The 20,935-nt window shown below is 40.6% G+C and overlaps 4 protein-coding genes across 5 annotated transcripts; 1 reads left to right on the top strand and 3 right to left on the bottom strand.

Moving 5' to 3' along the window:
* Positions 1-1,095: 1,095 nt before the first annotated feature.
* eif3g (eukaryotic translation initiation factor 3, subunit G) lies at positions 1,096-4,847 on the bottom strand. Of its 2 annotated transcripts, none has more exons than XM_051388117.1 (10): positions 4,735-4,847; positions 4,593-4,639; positions 3,843-3,931; positions 3,292-3,351; positions 3,086-3,190; positions 2,731-2,926; positions 1,931-2,047; positions 1,690-1,826; positions 1,289-1,395; positions 1,096-1,209 (listed from the first exon to the last, which is right to left on the bottom strand). In XM_051388117.1, the coding sequence occupies exons 1-10, from the start codon at positions 4,755-4,757 to the stop codon at positions 1,194-1,196; spliced, it is 897 nt and encodes a 298-aa protein (XP_051244077.1). In that variant the 5' UTR covers positions 4,758-4,847; the 3' UTR covers positions 1,096-1,193. The 2 variants fall into 2 exon arrangements, with proteins under 2 accessions (XP_051244077.1, XP_051244078.1); XM_051388118.1 differs by having other exon boundaries at positions 1,937-2,047.
* Positions 4,848-5,503: 656 nt separating this feature from the next.
* On the bottom strand, positions 5,504-7,024 carry p2ry11 (purinergic receptor P2Y11). The gene is made up of 2 exons (XM_051388119.1): positions 6,869-7,024; positions 5,504-6,669 (listed from the first exon to the last, which is right to left on the bottom strand). Exon 2 carries the CDS (start codon positions 6,607-6,609, stop codon positions 5,680-5,682), a length of 930 nt encoding a protein of 309 aa, XP_051244079.1. The 5' UTR covers positions 6,610-6,669; positions 6,869-7,024; the 3' UTR covers positions 5,504-5,679.
* A 2,974-nt stretch (positions 7,025-9,998) lies between these two features.
* ppan (peter pan homolog) lies at positions 9,999-14,090 on the bottom strand. Its single transcript, XM_051388116.1, has 12 exons — positions 13,863-14,090; positions 13,402-13,572; positions 13,030-13,131; positions 12,893-12,943; positions 12,524-12,694; positions 12,231-12,307; positions 11,702-11,809; positions 11,466-11,589; positions 11,301-11,379; positions 10,968-11,097; positions 10,710-10,867; positions 9,999-10,614 (listed from the first exon to the last, which is right to left on the bottom strand). The coding sequence occupies exons 1-12, from the start codon at positions 13,875-13,877 to the stop codon at positions 10,238-10,240; spliced, it is 1,563 nt and encodes a 520-aa protein (XP_051244076.1). The 5' UTR covers positions 13,878-14,090; the 3' UTR covers positions 9,999-10,237.
* Positions 14,091-16,369: 2,279 nt separating this feature from the next.
* On the top strand, positions 16,370-20,902 carry angptl6 (angiopoietin-like 6). Its single transcript, XM_051389010.1, has 7 exons — positions 16,370-16,669; positions 17,235-17,731; positions 17,830-17,967; positions 18,061-18,262; positions 19,325-19,518; positions 20,067-20,337; positions 20,428-20,902. The coding sequence occupies exons 2-7, from the start codon at positions 17,261-17,263 to the stop codon at positions 20,610-20,612; spliced, it is 1,461 nt and encodes a 486-aa protein (XP_051244970.1). The 5' UTR covers positions 16,370-16,669; positions 17,235-17,260; the 3' UTR covers positions 20,613-20,902.
* The last annotated feature ends 33 nt before the right edge of the window (positions 20,903-20,935 follow it).

The following is a 20,935-nucleotide window of genomic DNA, read 5'->3' as shown; positions in this document are numbered from 1 at the left end:
GGTTTATTAATTTTGTTTTAAATCCAGCTGTATTGATTGGATTCACTCTAACTAAACTATGCTAATGTGGGAAAACAATTGCTGTATTATCTACGGATATGACTAGATTTATTTTACCAATCATAAATACTTGAGTCTGGCAATGCTGTAAATGGGTATTTGGTTGCTAATATTTTTATTTTGAATGTTTTAGGCTGGTGATTTGTCTGTTGGCATTCAGTCTTCCAAGCCAAAGACCTGTATACTTCCAATAAAAGTGTCAACAAAAGTTGCCTAGAAATGTAAAGGCTAGGCAATCTACAATGTAGCCACTTAAAGAAAAAGCTAAGAGACTGAGGTCGGGCTTGATTTTTCTGATGTGCTGATTAAAAGAAATCCCTGAAACAAAAGAAATGTTTAATTAAAGAACACTAAACCTAATACCTGCATTAACTCATTAATCAGCTATTAATCAGCCATTAAACTGAAAATGGCAGTCAAGATGAAATCCAGTGACCACGCTCACCCACACATACAGGTGCTCTACATCAGTGGTTCCCAACCTTCTGCCTCAGGGGACCCCTTTTCTGGCTTTGCATAGACTGATGAGCCCTGACCATGTGCAACCAAGCATTTTGGATTTATTTTAAGCAGAGATTAGTTTTCCTGATATTTTAAGCAACTTTTTACACACACGCTATTTTTAACAAATTCAGTGTTTTCTTCTTATTGTTCTAGTAGCACTTTGGTTGGTTGAACTTTTCTAATGCAAGGCGAGGCTGTTTACTAGAGAGTGAAGGCTGTGTGCATATAGCGTGTGCTTTAAATCTTAAATAATCCAAATTTATAAAATAAAAAATAAAATAATTTAGTTTAAAATCTAAAAGGCCTTGCAACCCTCTGTGATCCTTTGGCGACCCCCGGGTTAGAACCACTGCTCTACATCACTGTCACAGTCCTTATCCATGTGACCGAAATCCCAATAATCACCTCAGTCACAAAAATAAACAAAATACTGAAAATATATCAAACACAATAGCAAATACCACAAAATATAAACCATCACATACTTTTCATTCATGACGCCTACAAACAAGGAAGACAATGACAAGGAAATTGTAACAACATTGATTTTCTTTATTTTAGGTAAACAGCCATATTTTACCACAGCAATAAAATCTGGCATCTTCCTCAGATATATTCTGATAGATTCCTTAGTTGTTTGAAGGTCTGTAAAAAAATATTTAATAAGGTTAGCAGCAAGAACAAATAACATGCTTTAAATGCTTTAAAAGTGACAATAACTTACTTGGCCCATTCAACATTGAGAATAAGATGATCATATCCAAATCCTGACACTCCTGCGATGGCTCTGGCTGCATCCTCCCGACGGTGGAAACTGATGAAGGCAAATCCCTGCAGGAAACACAGGTAAGTAGTTGATGGATGAGAGCATGCTCTGCTTCTGGTCATTGCCAATTGTTCTTAAATTCTTGGCAGCAATAGTCAGTCATTCATTTTAAAGTGCATATTTTGTTTAATGGATGCAAAAAGAAGCTGAGGATAAAAACACTACAGTCACTTAATGATCTACACTGATGAGAATTACAAATTATATCTTCTTGGCTTCCTCCTTTCCTTTGATTGTTTTTTTTAATGTCCAAAACATTAAAAGTTGCAGGTCTTTGTATTCTTAAGAGGAGCACTGACCTTTGACTGCCCAGTGTTCTTGTCCTTGGCCAGATAGATCCTCGAGATGGAGCCAAATGGTCTGAAGAGCTCCTGCAAGTCCGTCTCACGGGTGTCCTCAGACAGATTGGTCACACGAATAGTGGCGTTGTCATCAGCTGTAAGGTGCAAACATACTGTTAATACCGAGCAATGCTCTGAAGCTGGAGCTGAACAATGATTGATGTAATGAGTGTAAAGTAAAAAAGGTTTTGTAACTTACACCCACCTCTGCGGTTGGGCTGCATGGACTCCCCCCTCCTCGTCCCTCCATCCCTCAGGCTCGGTGGCACATACTTCCCAGTCTTGCTCTGCGCAGGCTGTGCAGGCTCGGGTTCCGCTGGTGAAAGAGAAGAAAAAGCAGGCCACAACAATCAGAACTTTAGGAACAGACACCCCAATAAGTCTAACAGTGGATTAGAGATGACACAAGAACCAATACCTGGGTACCAAGTTGATACCAACATGCTCCGTCTGTGTTGCTGTTGCTGTGTCTGTGTGTCAGTGTGTGTGTGTGTGTGTGTGTGTGTGTGTGTGTGTGTGTATGTATGTGTAGGATGTGTCAGAGGCGAGACGGAGAGCTGCCCCACAATAGCCCCGCGAACAAAAAGCAAATACGAGCGATTTATTAATATAATCCGTGCAAAAGATGTACAGGCGAAGAAAATGAACTTTCAGCAGGATATAGTTAATTCTGGTAACGCAGGTTGGTCCTGGCTGCACTGAAGCAACAAACTCTGCAGGACACTTTTAAAGGGAGAGAGAAACTATCCAATCTATCCAGACATGATTACAGAGTTTGTTAGGCTATGTTATAGCCTACTTTGTTTATCAGTTATTTATAATATTATATAATATATAAATAATGGGGACATTTTACCGCGGTATCAAATTGTTATTGAGAACTGTGGAATTTCACCGGTATTGACATTGACAACTACATTTCTGGTATTGTGACATCCCTACAGTGGATCATGAAAAACAAATCAAAATCTGATGATGTAAATAGAGTGCTAATGGTACCAGAGCCGGCAGGCTTCTCCTTGTCTGCAGTGGAAAGCCCAAGCTGTTCAGCCAGCTCCTTCTGCATGGGTCCCAGGGTGTCCTTGTACGGACAGCGGGTGGTCCAATGGTCGCCTTTGCAAATACGACAAGACACAATCTTCTGTCCCTTCAGTTTGTTCATGGGATCCTCATCCTGGTCTTGGGCGTTCAAGTCCTGCAAGAGGTAAGATGAGGTACTCAGTCAAAGGCTAAATGGAGTAAATTACAAACCAATATCAAAGTTAAAGCATGTTTCTATGAATTATGTGGATGACTACACATCAGTGAGCAGCAGCAGCACAAAAAAAACTTGAAGCTCACAATGGATGTTTACCTCTTTGCTGGAAATGAAAGTCATGAAGACGTCGTCACTGACTGTGGTGGTGGCAACATTAGGACCTGGTGCGTCAAACTCAGAGTTCCCAAATTTCTTCCAGTTCTGAAATGAGAGATCGATCCAATATGTGACACCTGACTTTACCCAAAGCCTTGCATCATTTCAAAGTGAATGCAGCTATGAAAATCTATTTAAAAGCAGACCTTTCTTCTGGCAACAGCTTTTGAGGCTTTCCTTGTCTCGATCTTGAAGGTCCGCACAATCTAGAAGACAAAAAAGGAAGCAAACTGTTTTACTCAATGTAGTCAAAATCAATTCCCTTACAAACTAATGTGTTACTAATTAATATGTAAAGATGCCATTCAGCATACAGTCTATTCAAAGGTTTTTTTAATAGTTAAGGTCATCAATAAATAATTGAATTTCAAGAGTGGCAGAGATCTAATGATACACAGATCAATGAATTACTACATTTATTGTTTTGTAGTTTGACGAGCCAAATGGCAAAAGGTTTGTAGTTTGATAATGTGTTTAGGAGAAAAATATACCAGCACGATGTTTAATGACATTTACTACGATAGTCCTGATGGAACATTAACTGATAAATGCACAGGAAAATGTACACTAAATAATAAGTTCTGACCCTGTGTAGGAGACGCTGTGAGGATGACGAGATGAAATGCAGCCATATACAAACCCGCACTGTGAACAATATTAACAGATCCAACATATAGCTCAATAAAGCTCAAATTACCTTGAACTTCTTTCCATCTTCATCTATCTTGTATTCTGTGATGGTTTTTATATTTCCTTTGATGGTTTCCTTGGGGGATGGTAGTGTGCCTGACAAAAGAATATTCAGACAAGTTGACAAACATATTGGATGCTTTTGATCCGATGTAACAAACAGCTTCAGGGACTGTTCTTCAGATGGCCTTAAAAAAACATGGTGACTGGGATAACACTTAATGGGTCTTTTCATGATACTAATAACGACAGAAGAAATAACAGTAATTTGTCCCTGAACACATCACTACTCTATACTCTGTATACTGTCAACACGGTCAATGGAGCAGCCCCAAAATGTCTCATCTCCAGTTCACAGTAACGTTATTTAAAAGGTCCAACACAGTGGCGCATTGCAGTTATAACCACATATTATGTTTAAGTGTATCTAAAGCCAGTGACACAGTCGACTAGCTAAGGCTAAGGTTGCTAACTGTTAGCTCCCTCAGCGTTCCCAGTGAATGACACTGCCTACGTCACTGTCGGGAACATATACTTATATTCATCAATACATCGTCAGTTAATGCCGATCACTCAAACGTCTCACGCCATTCTTTAACGGAGTATATACCCAAAGCCTCACAGGTGTGTATATTTCTATTTTTACTTGGCTATTACGCCCAGCAACCACGTGGAAGTGGAAGCCGCTCAGCCTGCTCGGAGAAAACGACCACAAGAGACATGCTAGCATTAGCTAACTACGTAGCCAGCTTTTTACCTTCATCTCCTTCTTCCTCGACCTGGTCTGCCCAACTGGGCTTGGAGCTGGAGGGGGAGAGATTGATATGCAATATTAGATTGATAGAAGACCCCCCCCCATAAACAAGCAGAAACTATTAAATGTGTATTGTAACACTCACTCGTCGTATTCAATCGACGGCATCCTCTCCGCTAGCTTAGCTTCGGGACTGCAAAGAGCGGAACTGTACGAGCGGAGCCGAAGCGCCACTACACGCACTTCCGGGACTTTAACTTCTAAATAAAAGCACCACGTTTCTTCAACTTTTCGCTTCACAATAAGAGTCATGTTCTTTTAAACTTAGTTTTACTGATGCTAGAGTAAAAGTAATGTATAATATATGCTATTCTCGCTTTAATTTAGGGTAAATATGTTGTATGGTGGAGTGATGAAGTGACAGAGTCGGCATGTATGGTAATTGGTAAAAATAAAAATAAAAAAAACTGAGAAAAGGTTTACAGGTTTCAAACCACACTTTACTTTTCAGAGGTATATAAAAAAAACTATTTCTGCTGCACAAAATAGTTTTTAGTTACCTTTCTCTAATTTATGTTTTTTTGTTGTCCGAGAACTGCTCATGTACACACTAAGGAAGTCACAAGTCAACTCACTCTGTGTCATCAACAGTGTTTTACACTTCCTCAGAGATAATCTGTTTTAATCCTTATATTAAACTGATTCTACTGGTACTGCTTTGATTTTATTTCATTGTGCCTTGTTAAATATGAGTATGTTTTTGCTGTTATAGACAAAATCCTCACTGTTATGTGATTATGCAGGTCTGGATTTTGCATCATAATCAAAACACGGCGAGTGGATATAAAATAACACTTTTTCATTGTTACTTTTCTTCCTGATATGGTGCAAAAAGGAAGTTAAAATTAGTCACATTACAGCAACAAATACATCTTTATTACAGATGGTTATGTTTCAAAGTTAGTAGAACAATGACTTTTAGAAATAACAAAAATAGGAAATAAGTGCAAGAGCTCTTGTGTAAATTCTGTGTATAAGTTTTACAGCATAAAAAAATGATTTACTCAGAAAAAGCAGCCAAAGAGCAGCTCTACTTCCTCATCTCTCTTCTGTTGTTGTCCTCTGGGCTCTCCCCACAACAAGCCACTCTTATACTGTCAAACACAGCCACATAAAGGATTGGATGGATACACATGTTCAGAGTTGCCAGTCCCTTGGACACTTGGTACATTTCGAAGGCCCAACAGACATACTTGTTACTGATCTTCAGATACAAGTGATAGATCTGAAAGACATGGTAAGGCACAAAGGAAATAGCATACAAAACCAGCACTGATGTGACCAATAGAGCTACCTTACGTTTCTCCAGTGTGGTTACACTGACATTTTGACACACCACTCGAATCACAACGCAGTAAGAAGTGAAAGTAACCAAGAAGGGAACCAGACACCCAAACACAGCAAGAAAAATGTTGTAGGTGAAGTGAGGGTTTTCATCCCCTTGGTCCTTACAGACGGACACACACTGAGTATTGTTATTGTGCGCATTTTTGCAAACAGATGCATATTTCAACACAGGGCAGGAAATGACTCCTACTATGATCCAGATGATGACACTGATGACCTTGGCATGGATAGGCTCTACATAGGATCGGGTAAAAAAGGGACAGACGAGGGCCACGCATCTGTTCACACTTATCGCCATGATGAAGAAGATGCTCACATATAGGTTGCAGGTGAAAAGGAACCTCTCAATTTTACACACAGCATCACCAAACATCCAGTTTTTCTTCTGTGAGTAGTAGACGATCAGCAAAGGCAGGGTCAGGACATACAGCAGGTCACTGATTGCCAGGTTACACGACAGGACGACACCAGTGTGCCAGTTCCTTCTCTCTTTGACCAGCAGCAGCCACAGGGCAAACAGGTTTCCGACCAAGGCTATGATGAACTCAATCCCATACACTGAGGGCAGCAGGGACATTTGAAAACTCTCACAGTGAGCGAAATCGTGCTGCATCTTGATTTCTGCGTAGTTTGTTATCGAGCTGCTTTCCCACAGTTTGTAATTCTCCAATATCTGTAAGTGAAGCACGCTAATTTATTAAATTCCATCATTTGAATAAAAGTCTCTTTAAGTTTGACACAAGTTTAAGTACAGTTCATATCTTGATTTCTCCAAGGAACTCAGAGGGAGCAGTAATCAAACAAAACAAACACATAATACAATGTAAAATGTTACTTCATTTAATAAGAAATTTAAATAAACCTCCACTTACCAGAAAGGAAACTTGCACACTGCTGGTGTGAGGTCGTTTGTAACCTGACTTTCCATTTCCTCTGTGATGTCTGTAAATAAAGCGTGACAAACCACCCCAACACAGTTATCTGACACCAAGCTTCAAGTCACTTCCCCATACTCTCTGCACGCATTTCGCAATTGGAAGACGCACAACCCCTGATGACAGCAATGCTTTTGCAAAATCAATTAGCAATAAATAGCCCAAATCAGCGTTGAATCAGCAGATTAAATCATTATTTAAGCAAGTTCATCTTCCACTGATCATATCAGCACAGTGGTGAGCCACCGCAGCTGATCACCAAGTCAGTTCACAGCACGCAGGCCAGCAGTGCTCTGACTCTCAGGCTTTATCCTATTAGGGACCAAGCCAGTATGAACTGGAAGGTCCCTATTGTTTTTTGGTATGTTTATTATTATTATTATTCAGAACGTTGACTGCATCTTTGACCCCCTGAACATATACTTAGCGTGAATTTTATTTGGCAAATTTGTCAGGCCTGGTGAAAGCTTTAACATTCCATGTTCGCTTTCAGGTCGGCCACTAGGAAGGCCACTAGGTGGCGCTACATTTAAGCAAAGTTTGATAGGCTAATAACTCCCGTATCGTTTGTCTCACATTCAAAAACCTTATGTCCACGCGTTCGGTGAATGGAGCTGAACCTCCCTATATAAGCCACGCCCACTTCTGCCTATTTTTTTCCCCGCTAGAGTGCAAAAGGTCCAAAAACTATGTTTTCGTGTTCCATCCATGCCGATTCGCACGGAAATTTGCACGTAGCATCTGGAGACCGTCCTAGCAAAAAAAGTAATTTAAGGTATTTTGATATTTCAAAAAATAAGCACGTTATAAAATTAGCACTTCCTGTTGATTTTTTGTCAAAAAAGGAATGGGGCATTTCTCCACATTGGTATGTCCGATTGACACCAACCTTGGGTCAATAGTTCCTTATGTCTCCATTAGGCATCGTGCACAATTTCAGGCCAAAGCCTCAAGGTGGCGCTCTTTAAAATTAAGAAGTTTATATCTCCGCATCGGTAAAATTAAAACGAAACTTGGTAAAATGATTGCCCATGGCTCCCTGAGGCTCACTTAAAAAGGAGAAAAAATCAAAAATCAAAAATCAGAAATCAGCGCTCTGGTGGCAGGGTAAATCACTCTGGAGACCATAATAGTTATGAATATGAAATTCAGAGGACACGTGTAGAGTGGTGTCTGTAGCTCACATACCAAAAACCGTGTTTGTCGTGTTTTTAGCGCCCCCTACAGTATTTCAACAAAGCAGCCCCGGTGCCACGTTTCACCAATATGTATGAAACTTGGTAGGCACGTGTAACTGTAAATTTTGCCCTGTATTTGAAGGAACCCCTCCTAGGGAATGTATCGGATCTGCTTCAAAATTGTGCCATGCTTTTTGTGACTGTACGTTAAAGGGCGTGTCCCTGGTGTGCCTAGGGTGGCCATTTCCTTCATATCAAAAAGGAGGACACTTTGCATACACGGGAACACGCAAGCAGATATTTGTTTGGTATGATCCGGTTTTAAATTTTAATGTTTTTTCACCAGATTACATAAAAGGTGCATTCACATACCACATAGCTAATAATAAATATACAAGATACAGCTCCTGACAACATGCCCTTCCAATTCAGATTACATAGGTCTAATAAACATCATATAGAAACTGTTCTTAATGTTTTTATCTGGATAGATAAAGGGTACAAAATGCAGCACCTTCTGTGTTAGATGGATAGGCTTTGCCTATACATATGAGTATGAGCATTTTCAGAATTTCAGTCCAACAACCTACATTAGCTCATGTTATGTTCCCTGGCTGAGAGCTTGGTGATGAATCAACACATGGCTCATTTGAATATTAAAATTAGCCATGTGTTGATAGGTCATGACAGGAAAATGTAACCAATGAAATTACTTATTTTGACACACATTTTTAGCCAATAAGTATTAAAGTAATGAGGTAATGTGTCAAAATGCGACCTTTTTAGTTATTTTCTCAAAAGGAGGACAAATGAGTTTCAGGCTTAAGGCTGCGCCTGCAGCCGGACAGGGCGTTTAAAAGCCGGACGAATGGCCACCCTAGATGTGCCGTCAAAGTTGGCCATTTTGAATTCTGTGGTCATACAAACTAGATGAAAAGTTGAGCTATTTGTGACTGTACGTCAAACTGCGTGCCAGTGACGACTTGTCGAATTCAGCCAATTTGCCATTAAACAACACTCATAACTTCAGTGTGCAATGTCCAATAAACTTCATATATTCTGTAACAGTCTCGCCCTGAACACGTCCTCATAACTTCAGTTTACGTGGTCCAATCTCAATGAAACTTCACGTGTTTGATAAGAGTCCAGCCGTGAACATGTCTACATGGGAATATTCATACATAGTGATAGCGCCACCTACTGGTTTTTTAAATATATTTTGACGGGAGCATAAAAGTGATAAAGATAAGCTAAATTAAATCCTTTTTTCGTTAAGATTAAATTATTTTAATGTTGGGCCTTTGTTATAGCTAATAATTTTGGCTGTCATTTTCGCAGATGACCACTACTGTGCATCATATTTAAGTAAAATCAACGGAAAAAAATGCTTCATAGTAACAGCATAGCTAGTCTAAACAGGCTACAGCCTAAACAGAGCGTTTTAATCATTATACAAGATAGAAACCCACTATTTGTATGTATCTCATTTGCCATTTTCTTTCTGCAATCTAATCTAACGATTGACTGATTGAAGATATTGATTGTCGCTACTTACGAGAAATCGGCGCAGAACAGCTCGGCAACCTCAGAAAGTAAAAATTAATGGGTGCGGTTCAATTCTTCTTCTTGGGGCTGAGAAGCTCTCAGAGTTTCAGTAAAGTGACAATCGTACCTGCCGGCACATTCTTAAGCTTCCAGGGGAATAAGTTCCTTCATTTTACGTCTGTATCAGCTTGGGAAATAAAATAATTTTATTTTAAAATGACTTGACATTCTAGTTAGAATCCATTTGAAGAATCCATTTCTCCTAATGGAGATCATTAAAAGGTACATCTTATCTTATGAAATCCCAAGAAAGAGGCAAAACTGACAATAAAATAATTCACTAGACATTTTTTAAACCATTTATTGAACAAGTACATATTCAATATTAATCATACATTGTGAAAATATAGCACATTTGTTTACTTTTGTCTTGCTGAGTTTCAGCAATCAACAGTCTCACAGGCAACCATAACTCACTGCACAGACTGAGGCATTGATGGCAAATGGATGCTTGCTGCCATCTGCTGCTCCAGCACAATAAACACATTCAATGTCCAAAGTCCAGAAAGAAGAGGCAGAGTTTTCAGCCTTTTCCCTTCCTCTGTTTAAAGCCTCCTGCGCCTTTCTTCTTAAAGCCCGGCTTGGGTTTCTGACCTTTAGATCTGAACGATTTGTCCTTATTACTCTTTCCACCAAAGGTTTTATTCCCCTCAAATTTCTTCTTCCCACCAAATTTCTTATCACCGTCACCATATTTTTTGCCGCCGAATGTCTTTCCTCCCGGCTTCATTTTCTTTCCGAATGGTTTGTCCCCGTCCCTGGAGTTCTTCCAGCCTTTTCCTGCTTTGTCTCTGTGCTGCGATCCTCCTGGACCATCTCTCCTTGGTGATTTGGAATCTCTGTCTCTCCATGGTTGTTTACCAGGGGCCAGCTTCCTCTTCTTGGTACTAGGGAACATGTCTGCAGGGAAAAAAGAAAAAAAATGTCTTTGTCAATAACTACATCCAAAACTAGAACCAAGAGATAATGGTTTATAGCACGCTAGTTACATTCACCTTCATCTGGCTCCTCTCCTACAGCCTGTCTGTAGTACTCCACCTCATCATCAGATTCAACAACAGGTCTTTGGTCGTCCTGCATCCCAGGATCCTCCACCTCGCTGTCCTCTTCAGCCTCGGCATGTTTCCTCTTAATGCCCTCCAGGCTCCTTTTTCTGCAAAGACAGGAGGGGCAAACATTTTTTTACACTTCATCCAAAAAGAAAGAAAAAGGGATATTTAAGAGGGGTCAAATCATCTGTAAGGCCAAATTACTTGTTCTCTTCTCGTTGCTCTTTCTTCTGAGCAACATTCTGCTCCTGTTTTTTCCGGCGACCCTCTTTGTCTTTCAGCTGGGCCTCCTTCCTGTTCAGGATCTCCTGGATCTCCTCCTCCGTCTTGGAGACTGGCAAACGGAGTATATAACAATTTCTCATTAAAAAGACAATCTGTACCAGGCCTACATGAAAAGCAGAGTCATCTTTTGATGTATCAGTAAGCGTTTACTTTTATAGAGAAATCATAGAATTCATACTGTTTTTCTTCATCATGTACACCAGAATATATATCAAGCAGAAAGAAAAGAAATAAGGACAAACGTGCACTCACTGATTGAGTGATAAATGATATTCCCCTCTCCCATTCCTTCTTGTATTTTCAGCAGCTGCAGAGTCATGCGAGGCCCAATCTGAAGACAACACAGAGCAACAATTCAGGTGCCGTCCAAGCATCGTCACATTGTTTGCAGGAGTTAGACTTCTTCAGAGCGCTCACCTCAGTCAGACGGACAGCGCTCTGTTGGGACGCCATGTTGCCTCGGCCGGAGTAGACCTGCGGCAGTTCCGTGATGTTGTGCTCGCCATCTTGTTCTGCTTCGCTTTCTGAAAGGTTCGCCCCCCTGAGGAGCACAAAGTAGTTCATCAGATGCTACAGCCACAGACTGCCTACAAACAAGGCGGCTCCTCTTGGGTCTCTGGACTAAAAGAATTGTACCTTCACAAGAACCTTACTTCATCAGCAGCTCACTGATATCCTCAAACTTGCTCATGTTGGGGAACCTCTCCTGCATCAGCTTCTTCACTCCGCGGCTCATGCCCACGGGGACGACCTTCAGGCTGCTGCAGGTTGAGAACACGATTGCGTGGGTCAGTGTGATATTTAAAAAAAAAACTAATACATAGTAAGGATCAGGTTATTGTGTGGCGGCTCATCAGTGCGTTTACTTTGAACATACATCACTGAACAGTCAATTCACAATCTGTCATCATCTGAGCCAAACCATTGCTGGTTAACTGAAAACTACACTTGTGTAGGGCGGGGTGATGTGGTCTGAATGTAACACTTAATACTGACAGTTCTAACAACTGAATAACAACAACACTTCTTTCAGGACTGTGTTAAAAGATAAAAATCGCAGTTTTTATTCACACATCTGGCAAAACTGTATATTTGAGTTAATCTGATTTGGTTCAGCACCCAGCCCTACATCTCTGTACTTTACCAACCACTTAATACACACTTGCAAACACATTTACTTACTAATGTCGAAATTCTATTTCCTGGGTCGCCGGGTTGTAATTCAGCAGCACACACCTCTTGATGTTGTTTAGGTTTACCTGGAAAACAACAATATCTTTACATATTTTTGCCAGAAATCAGTGTTTAACTTTTACAGCGCAGAATGACTCAAAGATTCGGAAATCAGAAAGCGTTTACTTTTTAGAAATCTTCAAAGGTAATCTCAGAAGACTATACTGTCATCATGCCAACAAGGCTTTAAATCTTGAGTCAACCAAAGTGATAACAGCGACAGTTTTACCAGACAAACCTACCTTGTGCACATTAATGGAAGGAAACATGTTTTGAAACATGGTGGCCATGAGTTTGACATGCATGCCATCAGTTCCAAAATTATTGAGGATGAGTAGTGGATGGTGTGTGAACTGCTGCTCGTGCATCCGGTGCTTCTTCAGGGATGAGACCACATCTTTGACCAGAGAGTACTGTGGGAAAAAACAGAGCAAGAGCCAGTATAAATGTGGGGAAAAAACAAAATAAGAGTAATAATAACAACCGTGGCAGTTTGGGCTCATCAGTGCGTTTACTTTGAAAACATCACTAACAGTCAAATATTAAACTCTCATCATCTGAGCCCATTAATCTATTGTGCTAGTGTTTTATTTCTAAGTTCATATATTTACCTTGAGCACTCTGAAATGAAGCATGGGACCTTTGGGAAGTCGAGCAAGTCTCTGAAAGCACAAGAAATGTGTTGTTGGGGGAATGGGACCTTCCAGCCCCCAGGACCTGTTTGCTTAATAATGTGATCTGATCCTACCATGTTGAGACTGCTGGGGGTCTTACTGAAGATCATGAAGTGCGTCACTCCCAGTGGTCCCGCGATGGCCACAAAGTCTTTCAGCACGTTCTTTTTCCTAATCTGTACAAAAAGGCAGTTTCAAGCAAAGTTAGTGAGGAAAAGCATGATACGGCAAAGATGGTTTTAATCAGGCAAATCTCAAGATTTTGCTCCAAACTTAAAGTAAAGCCCACATTGACCGTAGATCTAGATTCATAGATAGACACTTTATTCATCCCCAAGGGGAAATTCACACACGTAATGCCCTTTAAAGCAACAAAAAGGAGTTAACACATGGCCGCCTCATTCAGCAGTAGCTTTGACATCTATGGTGTAGTTTTAAAGACGGACCTTCAGGGACTCTGCGGTGAATGGCTCCATGACCCTCCGCACGTCCAGGATGAGCTGACCCACGTTTTTCCCAATCTGACCCCGATGGAAGACGAAGGAGTGGGGGACAGCTCCGTACGTCTCCTCGGCCACATGGTTGGCTGTTGCTCGGGATTTCTTCTGGTTCTTGGTCTGCAAGCAAAATATCCACACATTAGTTATCATGAAACAATATTTAAGTGACATTTAACAGATTTTTATTTATTTTTTTGCTTTGAATTACGATTAAAGCTTATTGCTATCAAATCTTACACATCAGATAAAATGACCAGATTTTACCAAATCACATTAACATTATCACACGTCAGCCGCCACCTGCAGTTAAACTACAGGTATCTGAGTTAATCCTAATAAAGAACAGTAATTATATAATATTGTTAAGTTCTCGTAAGGCTAACCTGCTAGCACAGGCCGTTACTTACCTTAGATTTCCCCATTATTCAGCGGGTTGTAACGCGGATGAATCAACACATTCACTTTAATTGTTGCTACACTTTATTTGTGCTGTCGGTAAAAAAAACAAAACAAACCAAAAACCCGTCCATTGCGCCGTTAAAGTTAAATCTTCAACAGGTTAAACAACTCTACTGCAACGTTAACGCGACACCTTCCACATGGCTCCACTACCACTGTGAGTCACAAGCTAACGTGTCCGTGTCGCTCACGTGTCTGGTAATATAGTTCCCAGCAACAGTAGTTCCGTGTGCAGCCTGCTCACTCACTGAGTGTAATGTATGTTTGTAAAAGTCACATTTAATTATAACAATGCTCCCAGGTAGACTGAGGATTGTTTATTTGTTAATCTCACGTTGTTGTTTTTTTTGTTTTTTTTAACGTGAGGTGAAATAATCCCTTTACTGAAAGCACAAAGATTTAATTGATATATATGAAAAGGTCATAGTTGTAGTAGCAGCAGTATTTGTTATAACTGTATTAACATCGGTTTGTTGCAAATACTCCTGTAATTAATACTACTACACTTATATTAGAATTAAAAAAAAAAAGACTGTTTAAACCAAAACTCTCCTGTGTATTTACAATCCGTCCACTGCCCTCCACTGGCCACAGTTGGGAACTGCAGCGCTAAATAAAACCACCATGTTAACTATTCTCCACTGATCGCAGTTAGAGTTTACAAATAGACTTTCTTCATCAGCGCAGTTCACCACTTCCGCCAAGTGCCTTCAAAAGAAAGTGACCAAAGTGAAGCAATCGCAAAGGAACTCATCTGAAATAATCATAATAGTTTTCTCGCCACAGTAAAATACATACATACACATATGGTAATATAACTATTTGATATAATACATTAACATTTTTAGCCTTTGCAGTTGTGGCTCCCACCCCCTGGAACCGCCTCCCCCTAATAATAAAATAGCTTTCAGAAGCTGCGAAAAACCCATTAACCTGTAATGTTTTTATTTTTATTGCTTTATATTCTTATTAATGAGACCATTCGTAATGAATGTTATCTGTACAATAACACTGTAACATCCGCTGAACCTGTAAACTATTATTTATCCATTGTTGGAATTCAATTCAAATATATCTATATCTAGCTGTACATTCTTATACTGTATATACTGTCATATCCACCTACATCATGTACATAAAGAAACCTGCATGTAAAATATATATTTCCGCATCCTTTGCACTCTGCATTACCGCTACAAATATTATTGTTTTTGTTTATATATATGTATAACTCTACGTAATAGTTTATCTGTTTTGTTGAGCTTGTTGTCCTGTTTATTTATGTTAATTTACGCTTAGTCTGTGTTTGTATATTAAAAGCAACGTAAAACCGGATTCAAATTCTTTGTATGTGTGCACATACCTGGCCAATAAAGTGATTCCGATTTATGTCTTTGTCCTGTTTCGAAGTAATAGCTGCATTTTCCAGTTTCTCATCGTGACCACTAGATGGCGGCAAACCTACGTGGATGTAATTACACTCTGGTACGCTCAATTTCTTCATCCCTAACCACATTCCAGGAAGTCACAAAATCCCCCTGACTGATATTTCCAAATGATAATAACAGTAACCAGTGAACAGCTTGATCACACTGGGTAAAAGACTTCTGCAATCCTGCATGTGGTCACAGTTCCCACCAGTTGTTGGTCATTACTTAACACAGTAAGTAACTACAGTGTGTAAGTTAATCACTTATGTATTTAGCTGTTTTCTTTGTTGTTTTGTGCATATTATTTATCCTCCATTGGTCCACATAAAACAAGTAAGTTGACATAAATGAAAAATATAACTGTAGCTCTGGAAAACACTTCCTTGAATGCTGTTTTATGAGCTGTGCCCTCACAGAAATCTGACCTCACAGTACAGAATCCAAGTCGTGCCACTTCTGAGGTGCATCTTGTATAATATAAAACTCTGAAAGGGACCACAATGCCCAAAGAAACACTATTTTGCTGCATATTTTTTTCACCGAAGCAAATGTATGTTTCAGTGGGGATGCAGTGTAGTTTAATTGATTAGTTGAACATCAGAAAATGAATCGTCAAATATTTTGATAGTTGTTTTGTTGAGTAGAAAAGTTCAACATTTGCTGTTTCTAGCTGCTCAAATGTGATATTTTGATGTTTTTCTTTGTCGTATATAATAGTAAATTGTATAGCGTTGGATATTTTTGGACTGTTGATCAGACAAAAGAAGATATTTGAAGACACCAACTTAGACTCCTAGGCATTTTCCATTATTTTTTAAATTAAACAATCAATCAGTAAATCAAGAAAATTATTAACATGTTAATTGATAATGAAAATAATCAGCTCTTGAGCATTCAAACACTACCACACGGAGTTCCTTCTAAGTGGCAGGGTAGCAGGTTGATGGCAGAGGGAGGAGACATCCCAGGATTCCTGCACTGAGCTCCCAGTTAAAGTACTGGGAGGTGCCGTCATTTGGATAGTTTGTAATTAGTTGTCTCCTTCTTCAGAGACCCTGAGACAGGACCTCGGGAGAAGAAGAGGTAGTTTAGCTGCTGACTGGCGTGTCTTCTCATTGCCTTTTTTTTTTGTGTGACCCAAATTCCTCGGCCTTCATCTTCACTTCAACAGACTTTTAGTTTGGAAGAAAAGAGCTCGCCTATGTGACTTGAATATGTGATTTTTTAAGATGCGTTAGTCTTCATTTTACATCTGTGCATCCTGGGAGCTGCAGCTATACACTGGAGCAGAACAAAGACATCCTAAACCCTTTTCAGCTGCTACGGTAAGTTCTGAGCTGTGAAGGGCCTCTATGCTATGTCAGTATAATCCACTTTAACGTAGAATTACACGTATATAAACTGGTTATAGCCTCCTAAATTAGACTTGGACAAATTAATAATTAGCTCTTTAAATCATTATAAGATATACTGGTCATCTGTTCTGCCTGGAAATTGTTCCAGGCCTGCAGGATATTTTTGTGTCAGATGTCAATATTGACCTATGTGGATTCATGTGTTTATGGTGTTGACCGTGGTTGTTGTGGTTGAACGTGGAGCTAACTCTCTGTTGACCGCGAGATGGAGGTGTGTTGATTCTGGCTGGTTGATGTTGACTGTTGTCCCTTCAGTGTTGACCTGCTAATAAATTCCAGCCATGGGAAAAAGTGTGTATTTTCACTTTGCAAGGAAACATCTGGGGAACTAGTCAAGACCCACAGCACAAAGTTTCACTCAATACAAAGTTCATGTGTTTGTATCAAAGTGTGTCTGTGTTGATTCATTTTTGTTTTTCTTTATGTGTTGGCATTGCTGTGGTGATTCTAATCATGTCCTCTCTTCCACCACCAGTGCGTCCTGAGAAGTTTAACAGATTCATGGAGAAGACACTGACAATAGGTCTGACTCTATTCTTAACGCTCTGTGTGGACATAGCAGAAGCTGGAGGACGGAAAGAGGGGGGCCATGGCGAGAACACTCAGAAGCGTTCATCACGATCCTCAGATACTAAAGGAGGACGTTGCTCCTACACCTTCATTGTTCCACAGCAAAAACTGACCGGTGCGCTGTGTTTGAACACGCAGTCTGCTTCTGCCAACCACTCGGAGGTGGCAGCGCTGCGGGTGGAGCTCACACGGCAGCAGGAACAGCTGGAGAAGCTTCGGAGCCAACTGGAGCAGGAGGGGTCCCTTGCAATGGAGGTAAGAGCCCTGCGCAAAGAGAGCAGCAACATGAATTCTCGCATTGCCCAGCTCTATGCCCAGCTGCTGCATGAAGTCATACACAAGAAAGACCAGGCTGTGGAGCAGCGAAGGGTGGAGAACCTCCTGCTAAATGCTACAACACAGGTGAGCAGAGGGCTGCAGTTCTTGTTCATGTTTGAGTCATGTCACAGCAAAGCTACATCTTATCCTAATCGTCATCAAACTGTGGTGGAATGTCTCAGGCGCTGCAGGTTTCCAGTAACTACAGAGAGCTGGAGAAGAAATATGGAACCCTCACCTCCATGATGAGCTCCCAGAACCAGTTTATTGCTCGTCTGGAGAAGCAGTGCCAGTGCAGGGACTCCACCCAGGCCTCTCTGGTAGGACAAAAACTGGTCTGCATGTTACAAATGTAGGAACACAGGAACAGGAACTGAGAATGGTGTGCTGTTTTTGTGCTTTGGTTTGGACAGGTGGCGACTGAACCACCAAAAAGCCAGTCTAATGTGCATCCTAATTACAGCTCTGAAGCCAACGAAATGACCAACGATGTTCAAAGGGACCAAAGTGCTTCTCCACCAAAGCAGGAAAAAACAGTTCCTTCAATCCCCACCACGACAGTCAACACTCCTACAGACCCTCCCTTCATTAGTTTCCCTGTCACAAAGACTCCAGGTACATCAATGTAAAGCATGTCTGATAGCAGAAATACTTGGTTACACTTAAACCGATATATGTATACGCGTATCTATCTTCTGTTAGAGTTATTTAGCTGCTTAGATAATAGAGAAGCTGAAGGAGTCAGTGACCTGCTGGTAGGAGCCCTATCTCTCTGGGAATGCCTAAAAAATGTCAACAACAGCTAGCAGCTCTTATCAGAGCAGAGTGGACTTTCTAATGAAGACACACTTGTAAGCACACATATGAACCGCAGCATTTGTTGAAGCTTTACACTGCTGACCTATACTTGCAAAACTGGAGTGTTTGAAATGACAAAGTAGAGGACTTGCACAGTCCTTTAAACATGTCAGCAGAAGCGAAGCATGTGAATGACTCACAACTTCCTAAAAGGCCTGACGAAAGACCGTGCATTGCTACATCTTTACATTGAGAATGTGACTCTCAAATGCTTGTCAGGGAACACCATTAGTTATTATCACTCTGTGTGGGAAATCTTTCTCCATGTATACATTTTCTCTGCGCAGATTCCTATGCTCATCTTTATCACAGTGACATGAGACACTGAACATGCGTCGGGGAAAAATTCTTTAGCTCTTAAAAGATAAGCTGGAGTTGTTATGTATCTGTGATCTTCCTGACACTAAAACAAACAGAATTCCAAAAGACTCTGTAACCAGTACTCTTTTGTGTTTTCCAACACTGACACTGCAGAGTTAAAGTTGGTGTAAAAGCAATGTGTTTGACACAAAATAAATCCTCTGAAGCCAGTAACTCCATTTTTTACTATGAGAAAAAAAGAAAAATCACAGATCTATTCTGTCTCTATTCGACTCATTCAGAAAACTGTATGCTCTCCAGACTAATTAACTCAATCTAAGAGCTAAGAGCTGGCCTTAATGTCATCATTAGCAGAAAAAGAGAATCTCAAAAACTGAATCATTTTTACGATTAACATTAGAGTATTCAACAAAAAATATGAATACGATAAAGTAAATAATTACAAAATACTATCAAGGAATTAAGAAAATGTATTTATCATTACAAAAAAACTCTCAGGGCCGTGGCGGGACTGCCAGCATGTGCTGGAATCAGGTGAGACCACCAGTGGGATCTACCTTCTCCGCCCGCAGAGTGCCAACCGCCTCCTGCAGGCCTGGTGTGAGCAGAGTCAGGCTCAGGGAGGGTGGACGGTCATCCAGAGGAGGCAGGATGGGTCGGTTAACTTCTTCAGGACGTGGGAGCAGTATAAGGTGATTCCACACACCTGAAAGTCTGCAAAGCACTCTGGGGTTAGCGGTTTACAGCCATGCTAGTGTTGCTTCGAGCTATGCTAAAATGGTCCCAATGACAATGCTAATATGCTGATGTTTCTTTACATCTTAGTGTAGCGTGTTAGCATGCTGGCATTTCATAATTAGCACAAAAGTACACCTAAAGCTGATGGGAATGTCATTAGTTTTTCAGGTACTCAGTCAAAATCCACAGTATTGTAAAAGTTGGGGGACTTGACTAGTGTTATTACAATTCATCCTCAGGGGGACATGAATGTGTTCACCATTTTGTGTGCTAATCCATCCAGTAGATGTTGAAATATTTCACAGGATAGTTAAATAAAAACTCTGACCTGCTGCACTAGAGGTAAATTCAGACATCAGCAAAAGTCAGTAGGATGGGACAGTGAATGTGTTACAACATACCATGGCAATCCATCTAATAGTAGTTTAAATATTTAGGTGTGGACCAAAGTGGTGGACCGTCATTCTAAAGAATATTGTGTGTACGTACATGTATATTGCAGCAAGGCTTCGGGAACCTAGATGGGGAGTATTGGCTCGGCCTGGAACACCTCTACTGGATTACTAAACAGGCCCAATATAAGCTACGGGTGGCTCTGGAGGACTGGCAGGGTCGGCAGGTGTTTGCCGAGTATGACAGCTTCCACCTGGAACCAGAGAGTGACTGGTACCGACTGCGGTTAGGACAATACCATGGCAATGCAGGGGACTCCCTGTCGTGGCACAACAACAAGGCCTTCACCACTCTGGATCGAGACAAGGACAGCTATACAGGTCTGTCCTCCCTGTGGTCATGTTTGTCAGTTGTCTGGTGGTATTTGGACTTTTCCTGTTAATTAACCGGCTTCTCTGTTGTGTCACCAGGTAACTGCGCACATTATCAAAAAGGAGGCTGGTGGTACCACATGTGTGCCCACTCCAATCTAAACGGTGTGTGGTATCGGGGTGGACACTATCGCAGCCGCTACCAGGATGGGGTCTACTGGGCTGAGTTCCACGGAGGGTCCTACTCTCTCAAACGAGTTTCCATGATGATCAAACCCACATAACTAGTTGCATTATGGACATGTGAGAAAGAAACGCAATGACGAACTGATGTAGACATATGTAGAAGGCCTTAAGTAATATGTTTCCGTTGCCAGCCCTGTACAGCCAGTGTGCCTGTTTAATAAAAAACTGTCTATACTTGTTGATTAGAGGCCAGTCAATGACTTTTGTATTGTTTGTTAGTAAATCACTGGACAGTGACTAATGTACTGAGTTGCTATGTCTGTCCTCTGTGTTGCAATTTCTTGACAAAATTTGATATTTTCCAATTTAATAAAATTATGCCAAATTAGCTCCTGTATGACTGTTTTTAAAATGCTTTAAA

The sequence above is a fragment of the Dicentrarchus labrax genome, unplaced genomic scaffold, assembly GCF_905237075.1.
Source record: "Dicentrarchus labrax unplaced genomic scaffold, dlabrax2021, whole genome shotgun sequence".
NCBI lineage: Eukaryota > Metazoa > Chordata > Actinopteri > Moronidae > Dicentrarchus > Dicentrarchus labrax.
Note: the sequence above shows the minus strand (reverse complement) of the source record. Positions and strands in the feature narration are given on the sequence as shown.

Excerpts from the sequence above, each read along its gene's own strand:
- angptl6 (XM_051389010.1), top strand. The coding sequence starts at position 17,261 with ATGGAGAAGACACTGACAATAGGTCTGACTCTATTCTTAACGCTCTGT. Across the intron at positions 17,732-17,829 it reads TGCTAAATGCTACAACACAG|GCGCTGCAGGTTTCCAGTAA; the intron begins GTGAGCAGAGGG and ends GGAATGTCTCAG. Across the intron at positions 19,519-20,066 it reads GGACGTGGGAGCAGTATAAG|CAAGGCTTCGGGAACCTAGA; the intron begins GTGATTCCACAC and ends TGTATATTGCAG.
- eif3g (XM_051388117.1), bottom strand. The coding sequence starts at position 4,757 with ATGCCGTCGATTGAATACGACGA. Across the intron at positions 3,191-3,291 it reads AAGCTGTTGCCAGAAGAAAG|AACTGGAAGAAATTTGGGAA; the intron begins GTCTGCTTTTAA and ends CTCTCATTTCAG. Across the intron at positions 1,827-1,930 it reads GCCCAACCGCAGAGGTGGGT|CTGATGACAACGCCACTATT; the intron begins GTAAGTTACAAA and ends TGCACCTTACAG.
- ppan (XM_051388116.1), bottom strand. Across the intron at positions 11,590-11,701 it reads ATCAGTGAGCTGCTGATGAA|GGGGGCGAACCTTTCAGAAA; the intron begins GTAAGGTTCTTG and ends TGTGCTCCTCAG. Across the intron at positions 11,380-11,465 it reads GCGCTGTCCGTCTGACTGAG|ATTGGGCCTCGCATGACTCT; the intron begins GTGAGCGCTCTG and ends TGTTGTCTTCAG.
- p2ry11 (XM_051388119.1), bottom strand. The coding sequence starts at position 6,609 with ATGCAGCACGATTTCGCTCACTGTGAGAGTTTTCAAATGTCCCTGCTG.